The 15,746-nt window shown below is 47.1% G+C and overlaps 1 protein-coding gene across 6 annotated transcripts in view; it reads left to right on the top strand.

The window, feature by feature from the left end:
• AHCYL2 (adenosylhomocysteinase like 2) overlaps nt 1-15,746 on the top strand; it is a 181,034-nt gene that overhangs the window by 116,277 nt on the left and 49,011 nt on the right. For all 6 annotated transcript variants that reach the window (XM_033958566.1, XM_033958571.1, XM_033958567.1 and 3 more), the window contains 4 exons: nt 765-865; nt 9,233-9,335; nt 12,575-12,669; nt 15,406-15,512. In XM_033958566.1, coding sequence (XP_033814457.1) covers nt 765-865; nt 9,233-9,335; nt 12,575-12,669; nt 15,406-15,512 — 406 coding nt within the window. The remainder of the gene's footprint in view (nt 1-764; nt 866-9,232; nt 9,336-12,574; nt 12,670-15,405; nt 15,513-15,746) is intronic.

The raw sequence follows: 15,746 nt of genomic DNA, 5'->3' as shown, positions 1-15,746 counted from the left end.
GCGGCCAGCCTGTGCTCGTGGTGTTCCAGCTGCCGTGAAGGGGAATCATCGTTGGCTTCGGGTGCCGGCATCCAGGGATCACAATCACAAGTGCAGGGATCCCCTTCTCGGCAGCTGACAGTGGGGAAGCCCGGGCTTCCCTCGCTGCTCATACAGGGCTTTCCTCAGCCGCCGCTGGTCAGGGAAATGGGGATTCTCTTACCGCTGAAGCTATTGGGGACTGACTCCCTTACCGCTGCTGCCGGCTTGCCTGCTTTAGCAGCTTGGGTGGTTCAGGCTTCTCAGCTGCAACAGGCCTCGGAGGCGTTTTTCTCGGCGTGCTTTGATCCAATTTTGGCGGGAAGCGCCCCCATTTTGATCTCCAAGGACAATAGGCATATATTCTCACAACCTGCCCACCTCTCCTAGTTGGCTTCTTAGCTTTACTATTGAACTGCAGGTCTCACAAGCTGATGCTGGGCGGGAAGGAACCAACACGCACGCAGTACTGACACTGTCTTAAAAAATTTAAGGTAACAATGCATTTGGTAGCGTTCGTACTGGGTTCTGTGGATGATATCACCCACATGTGAGAATTTTTGCCTGCTGTCCTCTGAGAACACCTGCTACATGTAAGTAACTTTTTGAGTCTAGTAAATAGGTCAGATAATTAGTAGTGGAGTGTTTTTGTTTGGTTTTATTTATTTTACTCTAGATATATGTGGTATTTGTTTAAACAAAACACACTAAATATAAATTCATAATAATTTTTCCATGCTTTACAGAAATGCCAGCACTTATGGCTTTGAGGAAGCGTGCTCAAGGAGAGAAGCCATTGTCTGGAGCCAAGATTGTGGGTTGTACTCACATTACCGCACAAACTGCAGTAAGAGATTTTGTGTGTGTGTGTTTGTGTGCTTTTTTTAAAAAACAAAACAAAACATTTTTTGCCTCCTTTATTCTGTTTGGTTTCTGCTGCTAATAGTCCTCAGATTTTCCTGCCTGGGTAGCTCTGGTAAGCCTTATCAGTTTGAATGCTGGAGGAGGACTGTCCCCATTAGATAGGAGATCTGAACCCAGATTCTTGCGCTGCAGTATGGAGTGCTGAAATCAGAGTCCAACAACCAGCCTGACTTTTGCTGCGTTTGTAGAATTTACTGCCTGGGGAGTAAGAACGATACTAGTAGCTTCAAGCTGAAGGTGGCATCCTATTTCCTTTATTTGCAGTAGCCCATCCTTCTAAGGCAGACTGTAGTAGCTCTCTGAATCTTGGGGTTATGAAATCAGAAGAACCACCAAAGTGCTGTCTGGAGCTCTGCTTAGTGCAAGGGTGAAGACGTAGTGTCTTAAGTGCAGGGTGCACACAAGTGCCATTTTGACAGGCATGCCTAGGGCTCTGGGAGTGCCATTTAATTAACCAGGTTTTTTTTTTAAAATAAATTGCAAGCTTCAGGCACTTTGACGTACAAATCTATGTGAATTGCAGGGTCCTTCTGCTTGAGAGTCAAGTCCTTTAAGACAGTGTTCTTCAACCACCGGTCCATGGACCAGTGCCAGATCACAGAAATTTAATACCAGTCCACAGGGCCAGCACGTGCATCAGTCCCAAAACAGTATTCTTCAACTGCCGGTCCACGGTGCGATCGATGCGGCGTTATCTTCGAGCCAGCTCCCTCTTCCTAACTGATTCAGTGCACAAAGCCACGGGCAGTGGCTCCTACGGGCATCCTGCGCCTGAACCGGAAGCCTTCTCTCTGATGTTGCAACGTCAGAGGGAAGGCTTCCAGATGAGGCACGGGACGTGCAAGGTGCAATTAGTACTATTATGGGGGAGGGTTCTGGGGTGGAGATTGGGTAGAGATGGGCGGGGTCTGGCCCACGACTTAGCCCAGTGTTCTTTAACCGCCGGTCCACGGACCGATGCCGGTCCACAGAATAATTCTTTTATTTCTGCCAGTCCATAGGTGTAAAAAGGTTGAAAAACACTGCTTTAAGATTTGAGAGGACAAAAGATAAATACCCAATCAAGGATGTTTGTAAGCGTCCTTAGTGGGGTCCAGTTTTTGAACATCAGACTCCCAGATTAGAGAGCTGCACGGGAACGGGGACGACGGGAATCCCGCGGGACCCGCGGGCATCCCGCGGGTTCCCCCTTTGGGTCACGGGGATCCCGTGGGGACGCCCCTAGGGTCGCGGGGATCCCGTGGGGACGCCCCCTAGGGTCGCGGGGATCCCGTGGGGACGCCTCCGAGGGTCGCGGGGTTCCTGCGGGGCTGGATGTACTCAGTCGCGCGGCTCTTCTCTCTACCTTCTCTGCTTGCAGCACAGAGCCGAACGGAAGTCTTCCAGACGTCAGCGCTGACGTCGGAGGGGAGGGAGGGCTTAAAGCTTAAAGCCCTCCCTCCCTCCGACGTCAGCGCTGACGTCGGGAAGACTTCCGTTCGGCTCTGTGCTGCAAGCAGAGAAGGTAGAGAGAAGAGCCGCGCGACTGAGTCGGGAAGACTTCCGTTTGGCTCTGTGCTGCAGGCAGTGCAGGTAAGGAGGAGAGTAGCCTCGCGGTTCGAGTGGCTACCAAGGGACGGGGCGGTCCGCCCCGCCACACCCCGCCCCGGTTGCAGCACAGCCGGCCAGGTCCCCTTACTTTTGTGGCACTTCCCCGACCGACCGACAACAGCCCCGGTCCGACAATCCTCCCTGCCCTGTAGCCGCGAATCTAAATTATCTTCTTACAGCAGCTGTAATAAGGTAATTTAGATTCGCAGTTAAGGGCAGGGAGGTTTGTCGGACCGGGGCTGTTGTCAGTCGGTCGGGGAAGTGCCACAAAAGTAAGGGGACCTAGCCGGCTGTGCTGCACCCGGGGCGGTAGAGAAGGAGGGGGGAGAAGGACGCTGAAAGCACTTGAAGACAGAGGAGGGAGAAGGACGCTGAAAGCACATGGGGGAATACAAAGGGGTGGAGAAGGACGCTGAAAGCACATGGGGGAATACAAAGGGGTGGAGAAGGACGCTGAAAGGCCATGGGAAGGGAGGGGGGGAAAGGACTCTGAAAGCACTTGTGGAAGACAGAGGGGGGAGAAGGATGCTGAAAGCACATGGGGAAGACAAAGGGGTGGAGAAGGACGCTGAAAGGACATGGGGAAGACGGGGGGGGGGGTGGAGAAGGACGCTGAAAGGCCATGGGGAAGACAGAGAGGGAGAAGGACATGGGGAAGCAGAGGGGGGAGAAGGACACTGAAAGCACATGTGGAAGACAGAGGGGGGAGAAGGACGCTGACAGGACATGGGGAAGATGGGGGGAGAAGGACGCTGAAAGGAAATGGGGAAGAGAGAGTAGGGAGAAGACGCTGGCAGGGAAGAAGACAGATGCCAGACTATGGGGGGAGCGGAGAGAAGAAGATGGGTGCCAGACCAATTTGGAAGGGGGAAGAAAGGGAGAGGCACAGTAACAGAGCAAATGGAAGATGCAGAAGGAAGAGAGACAGTGGATGGAAGGAATTGAATGAGAACATGAGGAAAGCAGAAACCAGGCAACAAAGGTAGGAAAAGAATTATACAGTGGTGCCTCACACAATGAACTTAATTCGTTCCAGGAGCAAGTTTGTTATGCGAAAAGTTTGTTATGTGAAACGCGTTTTCCCATAACAATACATGTTAAAAAAAATTATTCGTTCTGCAGCATAAAATATGCTAAGATGACATAAAAAAAGATAAATTTGTCAAAATGGTGAAAATGGTGGTCTTGCTGAGGCCAAACTCTTTGACGAGGTCACACTGTTTTACCCCACATTCACTCCTTCTAATTATTTCCCGTTTCATTTCAACAGAAATCACCTTCCTGCTTTTTTTAGAAGCCATGATATATAAAAAATATTGAGTTTATCTTAAAAGGACGACTGCCTTGATACGTGCGTGCGTGCGTGATTTAATTCGTAATGAAGAACGATTGCCGCGATACGTGCTTAAGTTAAGCGCAGTGACTAACGACTGCCTGCAGTGCCTGCGCGGAAGGATGCAATACATCGGCAGCGATCGTGGAAGCTCGGGCGACTTCGTTGTGTGAAACGAAGTTCGTTGTATGAATCATGACATGAAGTTCGTTGTGTGCAGCGTTCGCTGTGCGAGGCGTTCTTTATGCGAGGCACCACTGTATTTCTTTTTTTTTATTTTGCTTCAGGATAAAGTAGTATATTAGTTGTGTTGACTGTAGTAGCTCTCTGAATCTTGGGGTTATGAAATCAGAAGAACCACCAAAGTGCTGTCTGGAGCTCTGCTTAGTGCAAGGGTGAAGACGTAGTGTCTTAAGTGCAGGGTGCACACAAGTGCCATTTTGACAGGCATGCCTAGGGCTCTGGGAGTGCCATTTAATTAACCAGGTTTTTTTTTTAAAATAAATTGCAAGCTTCAGGCACTTTGACGTACAAATCTATGTGAATTGCAGGGTCCTTCTGCTTGAGAGTCAAGTCCTTTAAGACAGTGTTCTTCAACCACCGGTCCATGGACCAGTGCCAGATCACAGAAATTTAATACCAGTCCACAGGGCCAGCACGTGCATCAGTCCCAAAACAGTATTCTTCAACTGCCGGTCCACGGTGCGATCGATGCGGCGTTATCTTCGAGCCAGCTCCCTCTTCCTAACTGATTCAGTGCACAAAGCCACGGGCAGTGGCTCCTACGGGCATCCTGCGCCTGAACCGGAAGCCTTCTCTCTGATGTTGCAACGTCAGAGGGAAGGCTTCCAGATGAGGCACGGGACGTGCAAGGTGCAATTAGTACTATTATGGGGGAGGGTTCTGGGGTGGAGATTGGGTAGAGATGGGCGGGGTCTGGCCCACGACTTAGCCCAGTGTTCTTTAACCGCCGGTCCACGGACCGATGCCGGTCCACAGAATAATTCTTTTATTTCTGCCAGTCCATAGGTGTAAAAAGGTTGAAAAACACTGCTTTAAGATTTGAGAGGACAAAAGATAAATACCCAATCAAGGATGTTTGTAAGCGTCCTTAGTGGGGTCCAGTTTTTGAACATCAGACTCCCAGATTAGAGAGCTGCACGGGAACGGGGACGACGGGAATCCCGCGGGACCCGCGGGCATCCCGCGGGTTCCCCCTTTGGGTCACGGGGATCCCGTGGGGACGCCCCTAGGGTCGCGGGGATCCCGTGGGGACGCCCCCTAGGGTCGCGGGGATCCCGTGGGGACGCCTCCGAGGGTCGCGGGGTTCCTGCGGGGCTGGATGTACTCAGTCGCGCGGCTCTTCTCTCTACCTTCTCTGCTTGCAGCACAGAGCCGAACGGAAGTCTTCCAGACGTCAGCGCTGACGTCGGAGGGGAGGGAGGGCTTTAAGCTTTAAGCCCTCCCTCCCTCCGACGTCAGCGCTGACGTCGGGAAGACTTCCGTTCGGCTCTGTGCTGCAAGCAGAGAAGGTAGAGAGAAGAGCCGCGCGACTGAGTCGGGAAGACTTCCGTTTGGCTCTGTGCTGCAGGCAGTGCAGGTAAGGAGGAGAGTAGCCTCGCGGTTCGAGTGGCTACCAAGGGACGGGGCGGTCCGCCCCGCCACACCCCGCCCCGGTTGCAGCACAGCCGGCCAGGTCCCCTTACTTTTGTGGCACTTCCCCGACCGACCGACAACAGCCCCGGTCCGACAATCCTCCCTGCCCTGTAGCCGCGAATCTAAATTATCTTCTTACAGCAGCTGTAATAAGGTAATTTAGATTCGCAGTTAAGGGCAGGGAGGTTTGTCGGACCGGGGCTGTTGTCAGTCGGTCGGGGAAGTGCCACAAAAGTAAGGGGACCTAGCCGGCTGTGCTGCACCCGGGGCGGTAGAGAAGGAGGGGGGAGAAGGACGCTGAAAGCACTTGAAGACAGAGGAGGGAGAAGGACGCTGAAAGCACATGGGGGAATACAAAGGGGTGGAGAAGGACGCTGAAAGCACATGGGGGAATACAAAGGGGTGGAGAAGGACGCTGAAAGGCCATGGGAAGGGAGGGGGGGAAAGGACTCTGAAAGCACTTGTGGAAGACAGAGGGGGGAGAAGGATGCTGAAAGCACATGGGGAAGACAAAGGGGTGGAGAAGGACGCTGAAAGGACATGGGGAAGACGGGGGGGGGGGTGGAGAAGGACGCTGAAAGGCCATGGGGAAGACAGAGAGGGAGAAGGACATGGGGAAGCAGAGGGGGGAGAAGGACACTGAAAGCACATGTGGAAGACAGAGGGGGGAGAAGGACGCTGACAGGACATGGGGAAGATGGGGGGAGAAGGACGCTGAAAGGAAATGGGGAAGAGAGAGTAGGGAGAAGACGCTGGCAGGGAAGAAGACAGATGCCAGACTATGGGGGGAGCGGAGAGAAGAAGATGGGTGCCAGACCAATTTGGAAGGGGGAAGAAAGGGAGAGGCACAGTAACAGAGCAAATGGAAGATGCAGAAGGAAGAGAGACAGTGGATGGAAGGAATTGAATGAGAACATGAGGAAAGCAGAAACCAGGCAACAAAGGTAGGAAAAGAATTATACAGTGGTGCCTCACACAATGAACTTAATTCGTTCCAGGAGCAAGTTTGTTATGCGAAAAGTTTGTTATGTGAAACGCGTTTTCCCATAACAATACATGTTAAAAAAAATTATTCGTTCTGCAGCATAAAATATGCTAAGATGACATAAAAAAAGATAAATTTGTCAAAATGGTGAAAATGGTGGTCTTGCTGAGGCCAAACTCTTTGACGAGGTCACACTGTTTTACCCCACATTCACTCCTTCTAATTATTTCCCGTTTCATTTCAACAGAAATCACCTTCCTGCTTTTTTTAGAAGCCATGATATATAAAAAATATTGAGTTTATCTTAAAAGGACGACTGCCTTGATACGTGCGTGCGTGCGTGATTTAATTCGTAATGAAGAACGATTGCCGCGATACGTGCTTAAGTTAAGCGCAGTGACTAACGACTGCCTGCAGTGCCTGCGCGGAAGGATGCAATACATCGGCAGCGATCGTGGAAGCTCGGGCGACTTCGTTGTGTGAAACGAAGTTCGTTGTATGAATCATGACATGAAGTTCGTTGTGTGCAGCGTTCGCTGTGCGAGGCGTTCTTTATGCGAGGCACCACTGTATTTCTTTTTTTTTATTTTGCTTCAGGATAAAGTAGTATATTAGTTGTGTTGATAAAAATTTATAAACATTAGAGGCTCTGGTAGAAACCCATTTGCAAAGTATGTATTCTTCCCAATTAATATTTTCAAATTAATAAAGTCTTTTTGCTTATTTGTAAATGGTTTCTACCAGAGCCTTTAATTCAGTAGCATAATTAAATGAAATAACTATTTCTGAAGTTTATATGGACGAGCGGGGACGGAGGGGATTCCTCGCGGGGACGGGTGGGGACGGAGGGGATTCCTCGCGGGGACGGGTGGGGACGGAGGGATTCCTCACGGGGATGGGTGGGGACGGGTGGGATTCCTCACGGGGACGGGTGGGACTTTGGCGGGGACGGGTGGGATTTCTGTCCCCGCGCAACTCTCTATCCCAGATTGCTGTTCGATTGAGGTAGAGTCTGTGAGTTGGTCTCCCTACACCTTTTTTTTCTCCAAGGAGGGGAGGAGTGGCCTAGTGGTTAAGGCTGCAGCCTCAGCACCCTGAGGTTTCAGGTTCAAGCCCATTGCTACTCCTTGTGACCTTGAGCAAGTCACTTAACACTCCATTGCCCCAAGTACGTTAATCAGATTCTAGTGCAGCAGGAATATGTATTTATTTAGTTTTATATCCTGTCCTCCTCAAAGAGCTCAGAACAGGTTACAATATAGCATTCACAGTGTTACAATGTGACGTTACATACAGTTACAGTTTAGATTTGAAGGGTTACAATGTACATCACATAGGGTTACAGTATTGCAGCTTTACAATCAAGGAGTTCGGTTTGAGAAATCTATCTAATCTGCGTGATGATGTCATGCGCATGTGTGATGCCTGCGCACCCCTGTCAGTGCTTGTGCAAAGGCCCTTCAAACGGGCCTTGCACCGGGAAATAGACCGGCGCTGGAGAGAAGGGCCATCATAGAGAAGAAGACGTGCCTCTCTTTGCGAGAGGCACGTCCTGTAGACAGTCATCCGGCACTGGCACCTCTCCTCTTCCCCAGTGTACCGCAGCACACCAGAAATCTTAGGAGGCACATAGTTTGTGATACACTGGTCTAGAGGCTTATTATTTCAAAATGCCATTTGAACTTAGATCTTAATAGTTTGTCACTTTGCAACTTTTGCCATGACTTGTGACTAGGTTCACCTTTTCCCAGTATGGTTCCCACCCATGAGAAAGGACACTCCCTGGGTATTATTTCTTTCTCAGATCTTTCAAATTGTTGATGCAGGTTGCACACGTTTCATTTCATCTCGTTATATGTTGTAAAATGTTTCAATTAATGCTGTTTTTATTGAGCACAACAGGCTTGTGTTGTCTCAAGGACAATCCCCCTGTTCCCTCTCTCTCTTGTACACACACGAGGGCTGACCGACTGCTTTGATATAGTGAGGAAATCCAGCACAGCCCAGAGTGAGAGGAGGAGCAGAAGAATATATAAATTAGGCTCCCGTTGGTCAAGACTAATATTCCTATTTACAAGAAAGAAAATTAGCAAGGATAAGAACCCAATCTTCCATTGTGAGTCTACCCGGGCAGATGGGAAGAAATACTTGAGTACCTGGATATAAACCGCTTAGGCTATAGGTGGTGTATAAATACTAAAATAAATAAATAAAAGAGAGGAATAGCATGCAAACAATCTTGGCTTTCTGACTATTTTCTCCATCTGGATGATGCTTGTTTTGCTGGATAACCCATTATTAGCGAATCCAGTCTGCATGGCTCAATTATAAATGTGTATTTTTGGAAAAAGGGAATGATGTGTTGTAATTGCTGTTGTTGAAAATAGCTTTCTAATACTTGCATAACTTTCCCACCTCTCCCTTTTAGAAGTGTTTTATTTCAGGAATGCCATATCATTATGAAAAAGGAACTGAACATTAGAGCAGAAAGACTCTAAAGCCATCTAGCAAGGTGTAAACCTTGTAGGAAAGCAACTACAAAATCTCAGAATGTTGCATACTTTAGCTGTATAAGGTTAACACACAACTGTGGCATTGCCATTTTATTAATCTGGTCAAGGATGTAGTTGGCCATTAAACCATTCCATTGACAGGAATATCAAATGCAGCATCTTTTGTGCAGACACAGTTGTCATTAGGTTCCCTACATGTTTTTCTTGTTCCAGGTACTAATTGAGACACTGGGTGCCTTAGGGGCTCAATGCCGATGGGCTGCCTGCAACATCTACTCTACTTTAAATGAAGTGGCAGCCGCACTGGCTGAAAGCGGTAAGTGATATCATGTGTACAATCCAAACCAATCATCATTAATGGAAGCTCTTTCCTTTAGGAACAGTACGGTGGGACGCTAAGGATCCATAATTCTGATCACTTCTGCTCATTTTGCTTTTCACCTTCATGTGTTTTGAGTTACCCAACTGATGTAGCTTTTTTTGTTGGTGTTACTGAAATTGAGTACATATTGGCTATGTTTGCAAAATCAATATAAATTTTTTTTACTTGCTCACTGATGTTTCTGGGTACAGTACTCTTTTGAAGTCACGGATGGATCATATAACATTTTGCATACTACTGAAAGAACTTCCTGGGCATGAAGTTAGCGAAAACTACCATCATAGGTAAAGTTTCCCTGTATTGTTGAGGGAGTAGACACAAGGAATAGGGAGGTAATATTAATGGTGGGGGGGGGGGAGGATCATTTCAGCACCAGCCCCTAAAGCATTTATGGGCCATCACCCTTCCATTCTAAAACTACAGCTATGACTCCTATCCATTTTCACCAGTTAATTTTTTTTTTGCTGTTTGATTTTCTTCCATTGGTTGTATTGTCTCCTCTTATAAACTCTGACTTGGGCAACTTCTTTGTGTCTAAATCCCATTTTAATCTAGATTGTCTACCTACACTGTGTGCTAGATATACAGTTCTCCAGGAGATTGGTCTGTCATAACATTGTTAGTTTTACAATTTTTACTAAGTACAATTTCCTCCTTCTCTCTTGGTTCTAGAGAAAATAGTTGTTTTCTGTAAATTTAAGTAAATTGTTGTAATGTTCAACTGTAGTGTGTGTTTATCACTGCTGGTGACTGTTTTGGGGTTTTTTTTTAGCTTCTTGTTGTTTGGAGTGTATTCCCTTCTTAGGTAATAGTAGATTTTGCATCTTGGGACACGTTGGTTTGGTTTTGCATTTTCTTCAGCGTCGACTATGCTTCTGTATATGGTGGAGATTCACTTTACTACACAGAGTCCCGTGCCATCTAAGGTTTCACTTGTGCCCAAACTCCTTTCTTCTAAAACCATACATCAAGGAGTGCATCAGTGCTGCCCAATTCAGGGAAATTTTTTTCGATTCGATTCAGTCTAATGAATCAATTTTTCTATTCGATTCACTTTTCCTGATTAATTGGGTGTTTTTGTCAAATGTCCTAGCAGGTTTATTTTGTAGTCTTTCCACCCACCCCACCCCACCTTCCTTTGCCCTCTTCAACACCACGCCGGCACTGTGGTGTAAACAAAATTAAAAAATACTTTTTTCTTTCTGTTAGGTCTTAGCTCATGCTCGCTGTCTTAACACCAGCTCTGGCAGGATACACATTTCAAATCTGACATGTTGTAATCACAAAATAGAAAATAAAATTATTTTTTTCTACCTTTCACTGTCATATCCAACATTTGTTTCTTTCCCACTGTCTACCATATCTCTCTCTCTCTCTTTCCCTGCCTTGTGTGCTGAGTCAAACCTCTCTATTTCCGTCCATGCAACATCTCTCCTTTCCTCCCCTCCGTTATCATGTGCAACATTTCTTTCTCTCTCCCCCATGCACCATCTCTCCTTGCCCTCCATCCTTTGTCCAACATTTCTCCCTCTCTCTTCTCCATGCATGTCTCCCTCCCCTCCACCATATGAAGGATTTCTCCCTCTCACCCCTTTCTATTGTTTCATATCGCCCTTCCTCTCCTCCACCCCAACAATTCTTCCTCTCTCCTTTCTCCCACCATGTACAGCATCTTTCCTCCTCTCCCACCCATCCCAGTGTGCAGCAGCACCCCACCGATCCTCCCACCGTGAAACCTGACATACCTCTGAGGCCTCCTAAAGCAGCGGCAGCATTCTGAACAGACTTCTTCGCAGCCTCCAGGCTCCAGTGGGGAAGGCTATGAAGCGTTCAGTGCTGTCGCCGCTGCTGTTTTAAGATGCCTTGGAGATATGTTGGGTCTCACCAGAGTGGGGGGGGGGGTCGCTGAATTGGTAAGTCCTATTTTCTCGGACAATGAATCGATTCAAATCAATTTATCGATGTGAATAAATTCGAATTAGCGAATCGGGCAACTCTAGTGTGTGTGCTTGAAAATTGTGGCATGAAGACGTGGTTGAGACCTAACAATGGTGTACATACAGAGACAGTCATCTTTACATTCTGATGGTGGTGTCAGAACTTGGTCTTTGCTAGATTCCACAAGAGCCAATCTTTTACCTTAGTTTGATCAAGAACCCAACACCACTGGAGTGCACCAAGTTCCATTAAACCCAAATATATTGATGCTGATTGCCAGTAGAGCAGAAAGTCTTGGGTAAAGATGTTAACATAAAAGCTTTACTATGAAGACATGCAGCCTGTTCACAGCGGCCACAGCCCAGTCTGGTTTTCAGGATTTCCATAATGAATATATATGAGATCTATTTGTATGCAATAGAAACAGTGAATGCAAATAGATCTCACATATTTTCATTGTGGAAGTCCTGAAAAACAGGCTGTGTTGTCGACCCTGAGGACTGGAATTGAGGATCCCTGGTTTATAGCATTGTTGTGCAAAAGTCAAGTTTTGAAGACAGTGAGACCCCTTGCATTGAGTGCCCATTTCTTTACTCTGGTTTCATTTGTAGTATGTGAATTAATTTTCTGAAGCTTTCTAGTTTTTCTCACTATTCCATTAATAACAAGAACTATATATCTATATCCATATTCATGTCCACTAAACTCAGGGTGATAAGCTGCAAAAGGAAGTTGTCCTTGTTACAGCTAAGGCATGTTAAAGCAGGGAATGAATATGCACTGAGGACAATGATCTGTTCATATTTAGACACTGATCTGGGGAGGTGACATTTTGGAGTCCTACAGGCAGTTCTTTAATTGTCAGCCAAAACTTGCTATGGCAAGACCAAGACATCACTGTGAGGTGTGATGTGGCCAGGAGGAGCTTGCAGCACTCTTGCCCTTGGTGTTTTACAATAGGGAAGCATAATGGGGAAGTTCAGATCTTTCCCCTGGAATGTCAGAATCTTCCACTTTTAAGCAGGTTGTAATAGCTGAGCTGCTGGACTGATTGAATGCACAGATATCCTCACCTATCTACAACAACTCTGCTTCTCCAGCAACTGCTTCTCCTGCCCTATTTAAGTTGCTTCTGGGTACAGACAGAGCAGCTATTGCTGCAGAGCCAGAGGCAAGATATATATTATTTTTATTGTGTTTGTTTCTGATTTGATAAATTCTTCCTTCCTTCTTAGGGTTTCCAGTCTTCTCCTGGAAGGGTGAATCAGAAGATGACTTCTGGTGGTGTATTGATCGCTGTGTAAATGTTGAAGGATGGCAGCCCAATATGGTGGGTCTTATTTCTGCATCTTTCTGCTTTGGTGCTACAGTAAGAGAATTGCAGGTTGGAAAGATTCTTGTACTGATGCAGCCTGAAGTTACTCCCTATTGCAGTGTTAACATAATTTGTAGATATTTTTAAAAGCTTTACTTAGGTACTCTACAACAATCTGCAAGTGACCATTGAGATTCAAAGTATTTATTTAAAAATTTATAACCCGCATATCCATCAATTCTAAGTGGGTTACAACATAACATGGATAATAAGATAAAAACAAAGACATACCATTAAAAACAAGAAGCAAGCTACATACAACAATGCATAGAAAAACTATTAATACTATACCCACCTCCCCTCTGCAATCTAAAAGCATAAAACAAACGAAGAAGGAAAATAAAAATATAAAACCTCTATATAAAATTTAAAAAATGACTGTCACATCTACAAATCAACAATCAAACTCATCCCAACTGTTTCCTTTCAACTGACAAAAGCACGTTGTTTTCAGCCTTTTTCTAAACTGTAGAATAGTAGAAACCTTAGCTCTTAGCTCTAAAGGCAGAGCATTCCAACAAACTTGACCCTGAACAGATAGCATTGTTTTACGACTCCCTGATAGCTGGACTTTGAACTTGGAAAGAATACTACTACACAGGGGGGAGATTGCCTTAAAACAGCCTGTACTAGTGAAACATGGATTCATGTCTGCTGAACTAACCCCCTCCCCCAAATACAAATGTAGATAAGTGCTTTGCTTTTATAAAATATCACGTTTAGAAAGTTAACAATACTAAAAAAAGATGTATATATATTTTTACAAAAAAAATCGCTATCTTGGACTAATGAAGAGATGTGGTGAAAATATCCCACTGACAATACATTGAGAGTGTCACCTCTGGTCCTAAAGAATGAATGAAAGTGTTTCTTTAGAAATATTTAGAACTAGTGTTTAAGCCCATTACATTAACGGGTGCTAGTAGAGCCTCCTTCCCTCACATGTGCCCTATTTTCAGCCCCAGCTCCAAACCCATTTTTACGCCCCTCCCTCCCACCACGGTCCAACAGCACCTCTTCCCTGCGCCCCCGGTCAGCAGCACCTCTTTCCTGCTCCCCCAGTCAGTAGCACCTCTTCCCTGCTTCCCTGGTCAGCAGCACCTCTTCCCTGCTTCACCAGTCAGCAGCACATCTTCCCTGCTCCCCCGGTCCCTCTTCCCTGCTCCCCCGGTCAGCAGTAACTCTTCCATGCTCCCCTGGTCAGCAGGACCTCTTCCCTGCTCCCCCGGTCCCTCTTCCCTGATCCCCCGGTCAGCAGCACCTCTTCCATGCTCCCCTGGTCCCTCTTCCCTGATCCTCCGCTCAGCAGCACATCTTCCCTGCTCCCCCGGTCTCTCTTCCCTGCTCCCCTGGTCAGCAGCAACTCTTCACAAATCTCTCGGCTGTAGCAGCGGCCGCAGCACTCTACACACGCTGCTTCACGGCCTTCAACTGCCCTGATTTGATTTGCCGCATATCTGATGATGTCATCAGGGACGCGGTGGAGCAATCAGGGCAGTTGAAGGCAGCGAAGCAGCGTGTGTAGAGTGCTGCGGCCGCTGCTACAGGCGAGAGGTTTGTGGGGACCGCGTGAAGGGGGGCGGCAAGGGAGTAAGGGTAGCGGTCAGACCGCGTGAAGGGGTTCGTGTGGGCCGGGGGGGGAGGATGGGGCGACGACGACATGGAAACCGACTCCTCCTGGGGTCCGCGGGAAGAGAAGGGTGGGGTGGCAAAGGACTTGGGTCCTGGGCGGTGGGGTCAGTTTTTTGGTTCGTCTCGGGGGGGGGGGGGGAGGAGGCGGTCTTTGTACCCCAGTCCCGGCTTGTGGAGGCGATCGTCGGCTGGCTGGGAGAAGGCTTGTGGAGGCGATAGTCAGCGTGTGACGAAACTTCCATATTGTGAGGTGGCTGTGACGTGAAACCCGCGCATGCGCACTGGTGTTTTCCGCGACGGGATCAGAGAACACGTTTTTTTAATGCGCATGCGCGGCCTATCATTTTATTATATTAGATAAGCAGTGTTGTGGACTTTATATATTTTAGTGCTTATTTTTAAGGCTTTTTTGAATTAAGTGTCTAGTAATTCTCTTTGTAATAATTTATATGCCATATTATGTATTTACTCAGATTCTCCTTGTCTAATGTTACATTTTGTTTTAAAGATCAGAGACTACTCCTTAGGTTTTGGCCAGGTACTAGTGACCTGGATTTGCCACCGTGAGAACGGGCTACTGGGCTTGATGGACCATTGGTCTGACCCAGTAAGGCTATTCTTATGTTCTTATGACTATTCAGTGTGAGAGAGATGGGGTTTTATCTAGATTATACACATGACCTTGTATTCTTTGAGGATTCCTTTACATGGTGCTGGAGAATCATGTTGCTTTTTTCCCCAGGGGTGGAAAAATCTCAGGTGCCAGATTATCTGCATTCCTAAACAGTGGCGACTGATGAAGGCCTATTCTGCTCTCTGCCTGCCCAGAATAAGAGGGAGACTGGAACATTAAATAGAGCCAAAACAGTCATAGAATTCAAGCGTGTATGGGGCAGACCATAGATCTTCATAACAGAGAAAGGAGAAGCTCTCAGATCACACATGGGCAGACTCAGTGGGCCAAGCTGTTGTCATCTACTGACCCATTTTTTCATTTTCGTAGGAAATTTTAAAATATTTGTCATGATCTGCAGCTGTGAATCTGTCTTTCATTTACAGATCTTGGATGATGGTGGTGATCTAACACACTGGATTTATAAGAAATACCCCAACATGTTTAAGAAAATCAAGGGTATTGTGGAGGAAAGCGTCACTGGTGTCCATAGGTGAGGGAGTGATCATCTTTGATGCATGGGAGATGTTATTGCCAGCAGATGTTACAACCTATGTGTTTGAATATAAACCAAGATTTTTGCGCCAAACAAATGGCCCAAAAATGGGGGTCTGTAGTTCAGCGCCCCCCTCCTGGACTCATTGAAGGCCTCCACCGGGCCTGCCTTAAATCCTGGTGGTCCAGCGGTGAACCGGGACAGGAGTGATCCCTCCTACATCTTGTCCCA

The sequence above is a fragment of the Geotrypetes seraphini genome, chromosome 9 (genome assembly GCF_902459505.1).
Source record: "Geotrypetes seraphini chromosome 9, aGeoSer1.1, whole genome shotgun sequence".
In the NCBI taxonomy this organism is placed as follows: Eukaryota; Metazoa; Chordata; class Amphibia; order Gymnophiona; family Dermophiidae; genus Geotrypetes; species Geotrypetes seraphini.
Note: the sequence above shows the minus strand (reverse complement) of the source record. Positions and strands in the feature narration are given on the sequence as shown.